A 16,717-nucleotide genomic window follows, 5' to 3' on the forward strand; every position below is an offset into this window, starting at 1 on the left:
GGGGGGAGCACAAAGTAGAAAAGCCTTCACATCTGTGGGGAGAGCAGAGTGAGATACCTCTTTTATAAACATTTATAATAATTTTTCTGATTATGGAAGTAAAGAACTTGGGGAAAACTTTATAAATACAAAAATGTATAAAGAAAAACTTAAAATTACTCTCAGATCTTAGATAAAACCACTGCTAGTATTTTTGCTTATTCCTCTGATCTTTTCCCCATGTTTATCTGTCCAATCTATGTGTAATCCTTTTTGTCTGCCCCGTCTCTCTCTGTCTGTCTCCCTTCCATCTGTCCACCTCTAAACCTATCATCTTCCTGTCTTTGATCTGGATATATTATTTTCTAAACAGATTTGGTATCATGCTGCATACAGAGCCTCACATGCCACTGAATTTTGTTGAGATTATATTAATATTATGAATAATTCCCCTACATTAAATGTTTCCCACAAAATTGAGAGGGAAAATAATGACTTTTCCAGGAAGGCTGGGGGAGAAAGATATTCCCAACAGAGCAGCACACATCAGTGCAGGAAGGAGGGAAACCTTGGTTGGGTGTGTCTGAGGAAATAGGGTGCAGGGATGGGAGAAGAGAAGCTGACAGAGCCCATGTTAAAATGTTGGGATAGACCCAGCCAGTATCAGAAGGAGTGCAGATGAGGAGATGAGAAAGTTGTTACATTTACCACTTGGGGACAACCAAGGTGGGGACCAGTGATAGAAACAGTCATGATCACCTGTCACCTTGTCTCCACAGAAGTGTGGTAAACTGGACCCCACCTACACCAGCGCCACTTTACTCTTTCAGAAAGACCCTCCAGCCAACATCCAGCTCTTCCAAGTGAGTACATACCTTATGTGGCTATTATCAGGGGCCCTGCAGCTTCCCTGGTGGCTCAGACGGTAAAACGTCTGCCTGCAATGCGGGAGACCCCAGTTCAACCCCTGGGTTGGGAAGATCCCCTGGAGAAGGAAATGGCAACCCACTCCAGTACTTTTGCTCGGAAAATTCCACAGACTGAGGAGCCTGGTAGGCTATAGTCCATGGGGTCACAAAGAGTTGCACACAACTGAGTGACTTCACTTTAGATGATGCTGACCATTGGTGAGTGACTGATTTACATTGTATGTCAGTGCTTAAAGCTCCTTACCATTGTGCATAAATGTCTAGTGAAGGAAACAGGAATTATATTAATGTGAATGAAGCTATTTCCCCTCTTGCTCACCTCATTTCTCTCTTGGGCTTACTCTCACCTTCACCTGCTCCTTAAATTTTTTTTTTTCAATTTTGTTTTTTTCTGGTTCCTCCATGGGCTAATGTGCAAAGCCATGCATTCTCTTGAGCATGCCAAGTAAAGAAATTAAAAAAAAAAATTTCTATTAACAGCAATTTTTAAAAATTAAAATTTATTTATTTTAATTGGAGGCTAATTACTTTACAATATTGCATTGGTTCTGCCACACATCAACATGAATCTGCCACAGGCATACAAGTGTTCCCCATCCTAAACCCCCCTTCCCACCTCCCTCCCCGTACCATCCCTCCAGGTTATCCCAATGCACCAGCCCCAGAGATCCTGTATTGAACCTGGACTGGCGATTCGTTTCTTATATAATATTATACATGTTTCAATGACATTCCCACAAATCATCCCACCCTCTCCCTCTCCCACAGAGTCCAAAAGACTGTTTTATACATCTGTGTCTCTTTTGCTGTCTCGCCTTGCATACAGGGTAATCGTTACCATCTTTCTAAATTCCATATATATGTGTTAGTATACTGTATTGGTGTTTTTCTTTCTGGCTTACTTCACTCTGTATAATAGGCTCCAGTTTCATCCACCTCATTAGAACTGATTCAAATGTATTCTTTTTAATGGCTGAGTAATATTCCATTATCTATATGTACCACAGCTTTCTTATCCATTCATCTGCTGATGGACATCTAGGTTGCTTCCATGTCCTGGCTATTATAAACAGTGCTGTAATGAACATTGGTGTACACATGTCTCTTTCAATTCTGGTTTCCTTGGTGTGTATGCCCAGCAGTGGGATTGCTGGGTCATAAGGCAGTTCTATTTCCAGTTTTTTAAGAAATCTCCACACTGTTCTCCATAGTGGCTGTACTAGTTTGCATTCCCACCAACAGTGTAAGAGGGTTCCCTTTTCTCCACACCCTCTCCAGCATTTATTGCTTGTAGACTTTTGGATAGCAGCCATTCTGACTGGCATGAAATGGTACCTCATTGTGGTTTTGATTTGCATATCTCTGATAATGAGTGATATTGAGCATCTTTTCATGTGTTTGTTAGCCATCTGTATGTCTTCTTTGGATAAATGTCTGCTTAGTTCTTTGGCCCATTTTTTGATTGGGTCGTTTATTTTTCTGGTATTGCGCTGCAGGAGTTGCTTGTATATTTTTGAGATTAGTTGTTTGTCAGTTGCTTCATTTGCTATTATTTTCTCCCATTCTGAAGGCTGTCTTTTCACCTTGCTTAGAGTTTCCTTTGTTGTGCAGAAGCTTTTAAGTTTAATTAGGTCCCGTTTGTTTATTTTTGCTTTTATTTCCAGTATTCTGGGAGGTGGGTCATAGAGGATCCTGCTGTGATTTATGTCGGAGAGTGTTTTGCCTATGTTCTCCTCTAGGAGTTGTATAGTTTCTGGTCTTACGTTTAGATCTTTAATCCATTTTGAGTTTATTTTTGTGTATGGTGTTAGAAAGTGTTCTAGTTTCTTTCTTTTACAAGTGGTTGACCAGTTTTCCCAGCACCACTTGTTAAAGAGATTGTCTTTAATCCATTGTATATTCTTGCCTCCTTTGTCGAAGATAAGGTGTCCATAGGTGTGTGGATTTATCTCTGGGCTTTCTATTTTGTTCCATTGATCTATATTTCTATCTTTGTGCCAGTGCCATACTGTCTTGATGACTGTGGCTTTGTAGTAGAGCCTGAAGTCAGGCAGGTTGATTCCTCCAGTTCCATTCTTCTTTCTCAAGATTGCTTTGGCTATTCGAGGTTTTTTGTATTTCCATACAAATTGTGAAATTATTTGTTCTAGCTCTGTGAAAAATACTGTTGGTAGCTTGATAGGGATTGCATTGAATCTATAGATCGCTTTGGGTAGTATACTCATTTTCACTATATTGATTCTTCCAATCCATGAACATGGTATATTTCTCCATCTATTAGTGTCCTCTTTGATTTCTTTCATCAGTGTTTTATAGTTTTCTATATGTAGGTCTTTAGTTTCTTTAGGTAGATATATTCCTAAGTATTTTATTCTTTTCACTGCAATGGTGAATGGAATTGTTTCCTTAATTCTTTTTCTATTTTCTCATTATTCGTGTATAGGAATGCAAGGGATTTCTGTGTGTTGATTTTATATCCTGCAACTTTACTATATTCATTGATTATCTCTAGTAATTTTCTGTTGGAGTCTTTAGGGTTTTCTATGTAGAGGATCATGTCATCTGCAAACAGTGAGAGTTTTACTTCTTATTTTTCAATTTGGATTCCTTTTATTTCTTTTTCTGCTCTGATTGCTGTGGCCAAAACTACCAAAACCATGTTGAATAGTAGTGGTGAAAGTGGGCACCCTTGTCTTGTTCCTGACTTTAGAGGAACTGCTTTCAATTTTTCACCATTGAGGATAATGTTTGCTGTGGGTTGGTCATATATAGTTTTTATTATGTTGAGGTATGTTCCTTCTATTCCTGCTTTCTGGAGAGTTTTTTATCATAAATGGATGTTGAATTTTGTCAAAGGCCTTCTCTGCATCTACTGAGATAATCATATGGCTTTTATTTTTCAATTTGTTAATGTGGTGAATTACATTGATTGATTAAAGAATCCTTGCATCCCTGGGATAAAGCCCATTTGGTCATGGTGTATGATCTTTTTAATGTGTCGCTGGATTCTGATGGCTAGAATATTGTTAAGGATTTTTGCATCTATGTTCATCAGTGATATTGGCCTGTAGTTTTCTTTTTTTGTGGTATCTTTGTCTGGTTTTGGTATTAGGGTGATGGTGGCCTCATAGAATGAGTTTGGAAGTTTACCTTCCTCTGCAATTTTCTGGAAGAGTTTGAGTATGATAGGTGTTAGCTCTTCTCTAAATTTTGGTAGAATTCAGCTGTGAAACCGTCTGGACCTGGGCTTTTATTTGCTGGATTTCTGATTACAGTTTCAATTTCTGTGCTTGTGATGGGTCTGTTAAGATTTTCTATTTCTTTCTGGCTCAGTTTTGGAAAGTTGTACTTTTCTAAGAATTTATCCATTTCTTCCAAGTTGTCCATTTTATTGGCATATAATTGCTGATAGTAGTCTCTTATGATCCTTTGTATTTCTGTGTTGTCTATTGTGATCTCTCCATTTTCATTTCTAATTTTATTGATTTGATTTTTCTCCCTTTGTTTCTTGATGAGTCTGGCTAGTGGTTTGTCAATTTTATTTATCCTTTCAAAGAACCAGCTTTTGTCTTTGTTGATTTTTGCTATGGTCTCTTTTGTTTCTTTTGCATTTATTTCTGCCCTAATTTTAAAGATTTCTTTCCTTCTACTAACCCTGGAGTTCTTAATTTCTTCCTTTTCTAGTTGTTTGAGGTGTAGAGTTTGGTTATTTATTTGACTTTTTTCTTATTTCTTGGGGTATGCCTGTATTACTATGAACTTTCCCCTTAGCACTGCTTTTACAGTATCCCACAGGTTTTGGGTTGTTGTGTTTTCAATTTCATTCATTTCTATGCATATTTTGATTTCTTCTGTTGGTTATTCAGCAGCGTGTTGTTCAGCCTCCATATGTTGGAATTTTTAATAGTGTTTCTCCTGTAATTGAGATCTAATCTTACTGCCTTGTGGTCAGAAAAGATGCTTGAAATTATTTCAATTTCTTTGAATTTACCAAGGCTAGTTTTATGGCCCAGGATGTGATCTATCCTGGAGAATGTTCCGTGTGCACTTGAGAAAAGGGTGAAATTCATTTTTTGGGGGTGAAATGTCCTATAGATATCAATTAGGTCTAGCTGTTCTATTGTATCATTTAAAGTTTGTGTTTCATTGTTAATTTTCTGTTTAGTTGATCTATCCATAGGTGTGAGTGGGGTATTAAAGTCTCCCACTTTTATTGTGTTATTGTTAATTCCCCCTTTCATACTTGTTGGCATTTGTCTTACATATTGTGGTGCTGCTATGTTGGGTGCATATATATTTATAATTGTTATATCTTCTTCTTGGATTGATCCTTTGATCATTATGTAATGTCCTTCTTTGTCTCTTTTCACAGCCTTTGTTTTAAAGTCTATTTTATATGATATGAGTATTGCTACTCCTGCTTTCTTTTGGTCTTTATTTGCATGGAATATCTTTTTCCAGCCCTTCACTTTCAGTCTGTATGTATCCCGTGTTTTGAGGTGGGTCTCTTGTAGACAACATATATAGGGGTCTTGTTTTTGTATTCATTCATCCAGTCTTTGTCTTTTGGTTGGGTCATTCAACTCATTTATGTTTAAGGTAATTATTGATAAGTATGATCCTGTTGCCATTTACTTTATTGATTTGAGTTCGAGTTTATACACCCTTTTTGTGTTTACTGTCTAGTGAAGCTCCTTTAGCATTTGTTGGAGAGCTGGTTTGGTGGTAGTGAATTCTCTCAGCTTTTGCTTGTCTGTAAAGCTTTTGATTTCTCCATATTTGAATGAGATCCTTGCTGGGTACAGTAATCTGGGCTTTAGATTATTTTCTTTCATCACTTTAAATAGATCCTGCCATTCCCTCCTGGCCTGAAGAGTTTCTATTGAAAGATCAGCTGTTATCCTTATGGGAATCCCCTTGTGTATTATTTGTTTTTCCCTTGCTGCTTTTAATATTTGTTCCTTGTGTTTGACCTTTGTGTCTTGAGGTGTTTTGCCTTGGGTTTATCCTGTTTGGAACTCTCTGCATTTCTTGGACTTAGGTAATTATTTCCTTACCCATTTTAGGGAAGTTTTCAACTATTATCTCCTCAAGTATTTTCTCATGGTCTTTCCTTTTGTCTTCTTCTTCTGGGACTCCTATGATTCAAATGTTGGGGTGTTTAATATTGTCCTGGAGGTCTCTGAGATTGTCCTCATTTCTTTTAATTCATTTTTCTTTTTTCCTCTCTGATTCATTTATTTCTACCATTCTATCTTCTACTTTACTAATCCTATCTTCTGCCTCCATTATTCTACTATTTGTTGCCTCCAGAGTGGTTTTGATCTCATTTATTGAGTTATTCATTATATACTGACTCTTTTTAAATTTCTTCTAGGTCCTTGTTAAACCTTTCTTGCTTCTTCTCAATCCTTGTCTCCAGGCTATTTATCTGTGATTCCATTTTTATTTCAAGATTTTGGATCATTTTCACTATCATTATTCGGAATTCTTTCTCAGGTAGATTCCGTATCTCTTCCTCTTTTGTTTGGTTTGGTGGGCATTTATCCTGTTCCTTTACCTGCTGGGTATTCCTCTGTCTCTTCATCTTGTTTACATTGCTGAGTTTGGGGTGGCCTTTCCATATTCTGGCAGTTTGTGGTTCCTCTTTATTCTGGAGGTTCCTCACTGTGGGTGGGTTTGTACAGGTGGCTTGTCAAGGTTTTCTGGTTAAGGAAGCTTGTGTCGGTGTTCTAGTGGGTGGAGCTGGATTTCTTCTGTCTGGAGTGCGATGAAGTGTCCAGTAATGAGTTATGAGATGTCAATGGGTTTGGAGTAACTTTGGGCAGCCTGTATATTGAAACTCAGGGCTGTGTTCCTATGTTGCTGGAGAATTTGCATGGTATGTCTTGCTCTGGAACTTGTTGGCCCTTGGGTGGTGCTTGGTTTCAGTGTAGGTATGGAGGCATTTGATGAGCTCCTGTCAATCAATGTTCCCTGGAGTCAGGAGTTCTCTGGTGTTCTCAGGATTTGGACTTAAGCCACCTGCTTCTGGTTTTCAGTCTTATTTTTACAGTAGTCTCAAGACTACAGCAGTTTTTTGAGAGGCACTAGGTAAAGGATCAACTTTTCAGATTTTGTGGGCCACGTAGGTTCTGCTACAATTCCTCAACTTCATCATTGTAGCACAAAATGTGCCAGAGGCAATACATAAATGAATGTGCATGACTGTGCACCACGAAAACTTTATAAAAGCAGAAACTGGGCCAGATTTGGCCATTGTCCACAATTTGTAGACCTCTGCTCCCAAGTGTAACAATCCAAAGCATGAACTCTGGGCCTGACTGCCAGGACTTGAATCCAAACTCTGCCATCATGTAACTGTGTACACTTGGACAAGTGACTTTCTTACTGTTCCTCTTAGGCAAGATAATTATACCAAGCTGCAGATGTGGGTAAGGTGGGTCCCTATTTCACAGCACAGTTTTGAGGATTCAATTTGTTAATAAAAGTAAATAACTCAGATAATCTCAGTATATAGTAAACTCTAAATAAATACTAGCCATCATGATTATTACTTTGAAAAAAACACGTTAAACAGAATTTTATTTTAAACTGAATACACTTTAGAACATTTTGAAAAATATAGAAAAATATAAAGAAGAAAATAGAAATCACACCAAACCTTACCTCCAAGAGAAAATTATTATTATGTTTGTGTGAGACAGTGAGAGAGTTAGTTGCTCAGTTGGGTCCAACTCTTTGTGACCCCCATGGGCTGTAGTCCACCGGGCTCCTCTGTCCATGGGATTCTCTGGGCAAGATTACTGGAGTGGGTTGCCATTCTCTTCTCTAGAGGATCTTCCTGACCCAGGGATCGAATACAAGTCTCCTACATTGCAGGCAGATTCTTTACCACCTAAACTATCAGGGAAGCCAATATGTTTCTGTACTTCTCTCCATTTTTTTCCTATGCATATATGGACATATTTGCATTTATCATGTTTTTCCCACAGGATTTGAATCATTACATGTACACATACAATAGTGTATGTCCTGTTTTTACACTTAACATGAGCATTTCCTTCTAATTAAAATTCTTCAAAAATATCTCTTAGCAATTGTATATTTTTCATCCTGTGAGCATAGCATAGTTTATTTACCCAACCTTCAACAAATGGACCTTTAGGCTCCTTGTTTTGTTTGTTCCTGTATACAGTTAGCCCTCATCTGTGTATGTGGAATCCATGGATACAAAGGGCCAATTGTCCTGTACCATATTATAGAAGGGACTTGAGCACCTGTAGATTTGTTCTCTGGGGGGTGTCCTGGACCCAGTCCCCCACAGATGCTGCTGATGACTGTACAGTGATACTGTGACCACTCTTCAAGTGACTTCTTACCTGCCTACTGTTTCCTTGCCCCTGTGCTCTCCTGCCTCCGCCTTCTCACTCCTCACATTTGCTTTGGCCTGAAGCTCTCCACGGTTCCCCAGGGCCTATAGAGGAACAGTGTCCTCTGAATCCGGTGACCATGTTGTTCCAGGAGGTGCCCAAGGGTCAGTCTAAGGAGGACACAGTGGGCCGGCCCCTGCCCCACCTGGCCGCTGCCATGCAAGCCTCTGGGGAGGCCGTATACTGTGACGACATCCCTCGCTACGAGAGTGAGCTGTTCCTCCGGCTGGTCACCAGCACCCGGGCCCATGCCAAGATCAAGTGCGTGCAGTGAAAACACTTGGGGAGGAGGGCGCTGAGAGTACCCGTCAGGCACTGGAGGTGCCATAACAATGAGCCTTCTCCAGGGCCTCCTGGTCCAGAAAGGAGCACAGCGACCTGTGTTAAACCCAGACAGGAGAGGAGCAGGATACAAGAGGGGCTCAGTGGTGCCTGAGAGGGTGGGGTGATGATAATAGAGACATAGTCAGGGCCCAGATCAGGAAAGCCTTAGGGGTGCTGACCAGGGATGTTACACTTGGCCCAAAAAGTGATGAGGAGCTGCTGAAAGACCTTTCTTAAATCTGCACTGTGGATATTGAGCTAAACTTCAGTACAAATCTTCAGGAAAACTTGAGTCAGCACTAAAGGGAAGAAGGAGGCCTTAGCACGGCTGGCATTGACTTTCTGTTCCAGTGCCTAGCAAACTGACCTTGGCCTTGTCAAGCCAAGCTCTTGAAAAGCTCTCTTTTTCCCCATGTATAATAGCATATTTAAAATGATAGTGTCCACAAAGGACCCAACAGAAAACAGTCACTTGTACTTGTTTATTAAACTTTGAAAGCCCAAATGGCAAGAATTGCTACCTCTAAGATGATGATGATAATAATAAGAATAGATACTCATATCACACAATATTTGCTGCAGCCTGGTTTAAGCATTTTATACATAATGCTTTATCTATTCCTCTCCACAGCCCTATAGGCAGGTCCTAATATTATCCCCATGTTCCAGGTAAGGAAACTGAGTGGTATAGCAAGAGCCCTAATGTGCTGATTCTGGATGGTTATTAACTATGATGTGGGTGTTAGTTGGAGCTCTCCAGAGTAAATGCTGTTTGGTTCCCTTGTATGTGGAGACCAGAACAGGGCCTATGGGGACAGACTTGTCCTATTCATCTTATATCCCCCCTAGCACTCAGCTCATGGCCTCCACAATGGTATTTAAGCAGAATTTGCCAAATAGGATAAGATAGGAGGGAGAAAGGGGAAGAATTAGGGTGAAGGAAACCCTGTCCAAAAGAAGATAAGGTTATCTGATTGGTTAATGGGTCATCTTTTTTTTCAGAGGAAAATGTTTTCCCATTTAAGTTCATGGATCCTTGAATTCTATCAGTGGACCTTTCAAGGATATAGATCTCTTTTATAGATGATAGTATCTGTTCTTCCTGCAAAGGGATGGATGCTATTGGATGGGTAACTACAAGGAGCAAGATTTATAAGGTATCAAAATACAGTTGAAGGTATTTCAGAGATTTTTCTCTACTATACAATCTTTTGGGAATAAATAACTGATACACAAGGTTGAGGTGTGGCATAGTTTGGCACTTTCTCAGGTGACAGGTCTTCCACTTCAGTTTTCCTTCCTGACTCCTCACACTCCTTTTTGCAGGTCCATTGATGTTTCAGAAGCTCAGAAAGTGCCAGGATTTGTTTGCTTTCTCTCTGCTGATGATATTCCTGGGAGTAATGAAACTGGACTTTTTAATGATGAGACAGTCTTTGCGAAGGACAAGGTATATCTTGGATTTTTTAAAAAAAAAATATGAAGTCAGTGGAATGAGTATCTAAGCTTTAATTTGTGTTCATTTCTTCAGACTCCTAATCTTGAAAAGATTATGCATTTGCACATATTGTGGCCATCATCCAATTGGGCAGTATTTGGGACAATCAGTAAAGGGAGAGATAAGCCTGGTAGCACTGTTAACTTGAGATGTACTTACTTATTTAATCGATAGCTGCTGCTTTTAATATCAGACATGGTAGGATGACTCCATGCCAGAGTGGCATTAAAAAAAGGCTGGTGACTGTATTTTAACTGAAAATCAGGTTCTTAGGGTACAATATCAAGCTCCTTTATTAAAAGGAAATAAAAATACATTAAGCAGAATGTATTGTATACATTGATGTATACATTAAGCAGAAAGTAAACAGAATAAAAATTACAATTATACTACCACTACTATGTGAACTGATAATTCACTTACATGAGAGTTTAACTATTGATTTCAACCATACATGGAGTTCTGCCAAAAAAAAAAATTAAGCATTCAAGGCAGGTGCTACAAAAACCTGTATACTTATAGGATAGTTCTCAGATAGTCATTTTATAATTCCAGTACAGATCAAATGTTGCAAGTTGACAGTGAGTAGGTGTTGCTTAAGGACAAATTCAACTGATTACTGAGGTAAACATGAAGAAGAGAATTCAAAACTACAACCCTGAGTCATTAGAACTAAAGGAGAGTGTTTGATAGAAGATAAATTGCTTTACAAACTTCAAGAGCCTCTAAAACCATAATTATCGTTAGTGAGAGTTGTCCAGGTTGGACATCCTCTATGCTAACCAGCTAAGTCAAGAGCTTAATTGAGTCCTAAAGAGGTAATTATCAGAGACAGACATGTTAAATATTGGTTCCTATTGTCAAGAAATATTATATTCCAAAGTGATGAGCTGGACAATATTTTGTTGTTGTTAATTTTGGTGATGATGTTGGGAAACATCCCTGAAGGAGATACATAAAGATTTTAAAACAGAAACTGAATTCATTCAATGAAAATAAAATAATAATTATTAATTAGTTTATAAATCTAACAACCAAAAAAACTGGCTTATAGACTATCATGACTAAGAACCAGTATTTGAGAACTACTGCTTTGGGGCATCTAGATGAACTATGGGACATGATTGCTGCCTTCGAGAAACTTTTGGTATAAATCTGAGAAAGAGAAGATAAAAAAGAGTGGAGTGGTAGAAAGAAAATAATACTACAAGTCAGAGATTAAGACTTAGTTATGGTCCAGTAATGAGCCAATTTAGATCTTGCTGTCTTCGTTTCCATCTCTTCATATGAAGAACAAAGGTGTTGTGTGGATCTGAGTGGACAGATATACTTCATGGTGCCTTGCTTTCCTTCTGCTGCTTGTGGCAAACATCACTAATCAATCACCACGCTTTATCCTGAGCAGCTTCTCAACAGGTTGCACTCAGAATTGGCCCTGGAGATGCAGGTTTGCCATTCTGAGACTGGTTATCTCCAAGTCCTATTCCAATTCTGCTCATTCTAAACACTTAGGAAGAAGCACGTAGCCCCCAGTAGTAGGATAAGAACATGAAATGGCCCCAGGACATTCCTTAAATGTTCCTTAGAAAACTATGGGGGCAGGACTTCCCTTGTTGTTTTGAGCAATCGAAAATAATTAGCTTCATGAGGACTGTGTTATGTTCTTTAATGGTCTGACCCTGCTCCTAGGTGACTTGTGTTGGGCACATCATTGGTGCTGTGGTCGCTGACACCCCAGAACATGCACAGAGAGCTGCCCATGGGGTGAAAGTCACCTACGAGGATCTTCCTGCCATTATCACGATTGAGGTAACTGGGGGATGGGCTGGCTGGAGAGGGGAATGCTTCCTGTTCCTGGAGGCACCTTTATTAAGATCCTCTAGAGGAGATGTGAGGTGCAGGTGGGATTTTCCCAGACAGGCTTTTAAATCTCCAGTCCTGTGATTATGTGATCCTGTGAATCCTCCCCCATAGTGATCCTAGACTCAGTCCACCAACGGCCAGACTGAGTTCTTCCTTTCCAATTTCAACTGGTTTCTTGAGAGGTTCTTTGCTTTTCCCCAAGAACCAGGGTTGTGTGTCTATATCTGAGGAAACAGAGAAACAGGACACCCTGGGTTACAACTGAGTTTACTTTTAGTCTGTGTAAAATACTGATAGAGATGTCTGTGTGACTTACGCGAGGAGAAAGAAGTAATCATTCAAGAGCTTCTTTTCCCCAGCCCCTTAAACTCACCTTCCATCCTTTAAAGTCAAGTCACTGAAATTTCTTTTTAATCCTTAGGATGCTATAAAAAATAATTCTTTTTATGGATCTGAGCTGAAGATTGAGAAAGGAGACCTAAAGAAGGGGTTTTCAGAAGCAGATAATGTGGTTTCAGGTACGGCTGCACCATGCAACGGTGGGTATGGGGTGGCCCTGGTTTCTGAGTGAAATTTAAGAGATGTACCTGAGCCCTGCAGCAAGGAAGTGATTTCCTGACATTTCTTAACAGAAGAGTCTCTCCGATGTTTGTAAAAAATACTAGACAGGTGGCTGGGAAAGAAGGAACATCGGCATCTTAGTCTCCACTCTCCTGTCTCTAGACTGGACATACTTAAGTGATTCTGGAGATGGCATGTTGGATTTGGAAGACTGTTTAGAGAACATAAGAATCACAGATGTCTGGCTAGCCTTGGGTCCACCAGGCTTCCAGCTGCACAGAATCCTCGTCCTCCCCATCTGCATGAAGTCAGTCCTCACCCATTGACAGCTAGTGCTCTCTCTCCCCACCTCCTCCCTCCCTCCCTCACTGTGCAATTAGGTCTAGAGTGCACATCCTAGGGCAAGGCTACTGATCAGACCCCTTTGGGGTTTGTTTCTTACATTGGTTTCTGTGCATTGCTGTAACTAGTAAGTCAGCTCTCCAATTGGCCTGACAGCCTCAGCTCTGGAAGATGCAGTTTATTTTTAGCTTCTCAATCACATTCATTAACTCCTTTTCTATTTTTTAAAAAAGTTTACAATGCTAGTTTAAAAATCTTTGATTTCCACTGATTGCAGTGAGACGAAAGCTTCACACCTGACATATTTCAGTGTTGTCCTGGTTTCTTTGTTGGGGTTTGGCTGCCAGATGGCTTAGACTTTGAGACTCTTGCCCATCCTGGTTAGGGAACTGAAAGATTCCCTGTGGACTGTTGGTATTGCCCGGGGCCCTGGACAAGTACATTCTCTCCGTAAGCAAACTCACTACCTCTGCAGCACTGGGTTCACTGCGGGGAGTGTTGTTGCTTCCCCAGGTGAGCTGTACATTGGTGGCCAAGAGCACTTCTACCTGGAGACTCACTGCACCATTGCTGTCCCGAAAGGCGAGGCAGGGGAGATGGAGCTCTTTGCATCCACACAGAATCCCATGAAAACCCAGGTAGGAGTACAGCAGGTCAACAAGGGGCCAGGGGAGAGGGAGACGTGGGCTGGTCCAGGAGGGGACGTGAGGGTGGTAGTCTGAAGCCAGGCCCTGTCTCCAACAAGTTGGTTTGACTGAACTTGTTATATAACCTTTCTCATCTATAAAGTAGGGCCTGGCATGGATGTTTTAATGCTTAGATGAGTTTTAAAACTTGGATAGAGCCTAGAAAGTGTTAGCTTTTGTCATTCCAGTGCTGTATTGCTTTGGTCAGATCATATCTGACCTCAGTTTCCCCATCAGTTAAATGAAGGAGTTGAGCTTAATGAGAGCTACGGGGACCACGAGATGATCTGCAGGGGCTCAGCTGGTCCTCATTTCTCTATTGTGTGTTAACATGACAGTGGTTGCCAGTGTTTTTGGCAACTGGTCTTACCCTCATGACCCACCAGTTCTTGGCTAAATGGAATGAGTTTTGACCCTGATAGTATGCTGTGAACAGCTGCTCACCCCTCTGATTAAAACAAGTAAACAAGTATGTGAACTCAGTGTGCAGTAATTGATGTGTGCTGGACCCTGGCACCACTACCCAAGGGGTGCCCTGGGATAGGAGGGGGATTCTCAAATCAAGGAATTTCAGAATTCACAGCAATAATTAGGCTTCTGTGTGTCAGGCAGGCTCTGGGTCAAGCATGAAGAAAGTCCTGGTGATGCATTCACTGGGAGTATTTTGTTCTTTTGCCCACAGTCCTTTGTTGCAAAAATGTTGGGGGTTCCAGTAAACCGGATTTTGGTCCGAGTGAAGAGAATGGGAGGAGGCTTTGGAGGGAAGGAGACCCGGAGCACCCTAGTAACTGTGGCTGTGGCCCTGGCTGCATACAAGTGAGTTCCAGTGGGCTCTGGGGAGGAAAATAAGGCTGCCTTTGCTGGGAAGACTTCCTGGGTTTCCTTTGTTGGAAAGTAGATAGCTTTTGCTTGGAATTTGCACAGCCCTCTGTTTATAGAACTCTTGAGTATAGGGGTGAAGGCAGTATCACCTGGCTCATTGTGTCCATGTCTTATCTCCTTTATCTGGCTGTGAGTGATGGGACACAGCCCACGTCCCATAACCCACACCCGTATACCTCTACCTTGTCCAGCACAGTGCCCTGGTGGAGAAAGAAGGCTTCCTTGCAGTTTTTATTCCTGAGACTCACCGGGCTCGGTTGTTGTAGAGATTTCTCACCCTCTGGTGTCTCCCCCAGGACTGGACACCCAGTGCGCTGCATGCTGGATCGTGATGAGGATATGCTGATAACTGGTGGCAGACACCCCTTCTTGGCCAGATACAAGGTTCTAGATGTCAGGGGTTGTGCTGGGTGGGCAGTGTCATCCGCTTAGGAAACGGGATGAAGACTCAGGGATCCTGGGATATACTCTAACTTTTGTCATGATAACCCATGAAGTTCAAAGAAGAAATAGCAAGAAGAGAAATTCAAATCAGCCAACAGCAACATAGGAAGGTAATGCAGGCCAGCCCCCAGGAGATGCCCCAGGTTGCTATACACAACTTCTGTTAAATTGCTGTGGTCCAAATCTTTTCTTTGTCCACTCAGGCTCAAACATGATTTATCAGCAGACCTGGGGTAAATCCATTCTGCAAAGTGATCTAATGTTAATGTGCTATAATCCTGGGAGCCTTCTGTCTGCACAAGCTGGCTTTGAAGAGCTCCTCTTTGGCCTCTTCTGACTTCATTCCATGACTTAACTTACCAAAAGAAACTGTTTGCTCATTCCCAAATTCTTATGGGCTTCAAGCAAGTAACTCCGTCTTTGGAGGTTTCAGGTTCCTTGTTCATGAAATGGCCTGTCAGGGTTTGTTTGGCTAGTGCACACGAGGCTGGGGATGTGAAAGCATGTTCATGCCTGTGCAAATTGTAACTATTGCTGTCTGCTGCCCAAAAGCTATGAGGGGGGGGGTCTCTGGTTTCTCTCTTAGTTTCTTTTCCCAACATTCCCCTCCCTGACCTGTCATGACCAATGGTCTCTTTTCTACCTCCTCACTTCTGCTGGTAGAACCAAAGCCAGGAGCAGAGAGGAAGAAGGATCAGTGCAGGGAGAAGGGTCCATCAGTGGGAGATGTTAGTTCTTTCTTCTTTACCTGTGAAGTCTGCGGATCTCTGAAGTTCTCCTTTATTTCATGGTGTGATGTCTTCTTCTTTCTGGTTTTTTTTTTTTTTTTTCCAAGTAGCTTAAGGGGAGGAGATGGTTAGAGACAGACAAAGGAAGGGAACTATTGAGAGCTCACTCTTCTTTTTACCAGGTTGGCTTCATGAAGACAGGGAAGATTGTGGCTCTGGAGGTGGATCACTACAGCAATGCCGGGAACAGCCAGGACCTCTCTCACGGTGTATGTCAGACCTGCCCCTGCATCCTGGGGTGACTGGGAGGTCCATGTTATAGCATGGATCATTCCTTTATTCCCTTTTATTGATGAAGAATATTCCATTGTATGAAAGGACCATATTTTGTTTCCCATTCACCAGTAGATGGACAATTGGGCTGTTTCAACTCTTAGTTTTTATGGACAATGCTGCTTTGAATCTTCTCATATGACAGAGATTTTTGTCATTTTGAAGATTAACAAAGTTACCTTAATGGTATTATCTTTAAGTTTTTTAAATCTTAACTTTATAACTATATTAGTTATATATGTATGCTGCTGCTGCTGCTGCTGCTAAGTCACTTCAGTCGTGTCCGACTCTGTGCGACCCCACAGACAGCAGCCCACTAGGCTCCTCTGTCCCTGGGATTCTCCAGGCAAGAACACTGGAGTGGGTTGCCAGTTCCTTCTCCAATGCATGAAAGTGAAAAGTGAAAGTGAAGTTGCTCAGTTGTGCCTGACTCTTCACGATCCCGTGGACTGCAGCCTACCAGGATCCTCTGTCCATGGGATTTTCCAGGCAAGAGTACTGGAGTGGGTTGCCATTGCCTAGATTCCTGTAAAAAAGAAATTTCAGAAAAACGGAAGTTCTCTATTATTCCCACTTTGGACATGCTAAGGGCTTCTCTAATTGGCTCAATTTGGAAACTTTATACTTCAGATCTAGGATAAGAAACTGTTCGGGAAAGAAAACATTGCTAGTAGTCTTACTAACTATAAAACTTGCTTCTTGATGTTATAGGAAA

General features: G+C 41.1%; 1 protein-coding gene across 4 annotated transcripts in view; it reads left to right on the forward strand.

The window, feature by feature from the left end:
- The window catches only part of XDH (xanthine dehydrogenase), a 67,840-nt gene that overhangs the window by 33,453 nt on the left and 17,670 nt on the right, over nucleotides 1–16,717 (forward strand). For 2 of the 4 annotated variants that reach the window (XM_069580485.1, XM_069580486.1), the window contains exons 16-24: nucleotides 759–842; nucleotides 8,433–8,602; nucleotides 9,992–10,115; nucleotides 11,853–11,972; nucleotides 12,448–12,544; nucleotides 13,443–13,567; nucleotides 14,298–14,431; nucleotides 14,794–14,881; nucleotides 15,852–15,938. In XM_069580485.1, the coding sequence (XP_069436586.1) occupies nucleotides 759–842; nucleotides 8,433–8,602; nucleotides 9,992–10,115; nucleotides 11,853–11,972; nucleotides 12,448–12,544; nucleotides 13,443–13,567; nucleotides 14,298–14,431; nucleotides 14,794–14,881; nucleotides 15,852–15,938 (1,029 nt within the window). The remainder of the gene's footprint in view (nucleotides 1–758; nucleotides 843–8,432; nucleotides 8,603–9,991; nucleotides 10,116–11,852; nucleotides 11,973–12,447; nucleotides 12,545–13,442; nucleotides 13,568–14,297; nucleotides 14,432–14,793; nucleotides 14,882–15,851; nucleotides 15,939–16,717) is intronic. The other 2 variants (XM_069580488.1, XM_069580489.1) reach the window with 1 other exon arrangement.

This window comes from Ovis canadensis, chromosome 3 (assembly GCF_042477335.2).
Source record: "Ovis canadensis isolate MfBH-ARS-UI-01 breed Bighorn chromosome 3, ARS-UI_OviCan_v2, whole genome shotgun sequence".
NCBI classification, from domain to species: Eukaryota; Metazoa; Chordata; class Mammalia; order Artiodactyla; family Bovidae; genus Ovis; species Ovis canadensis.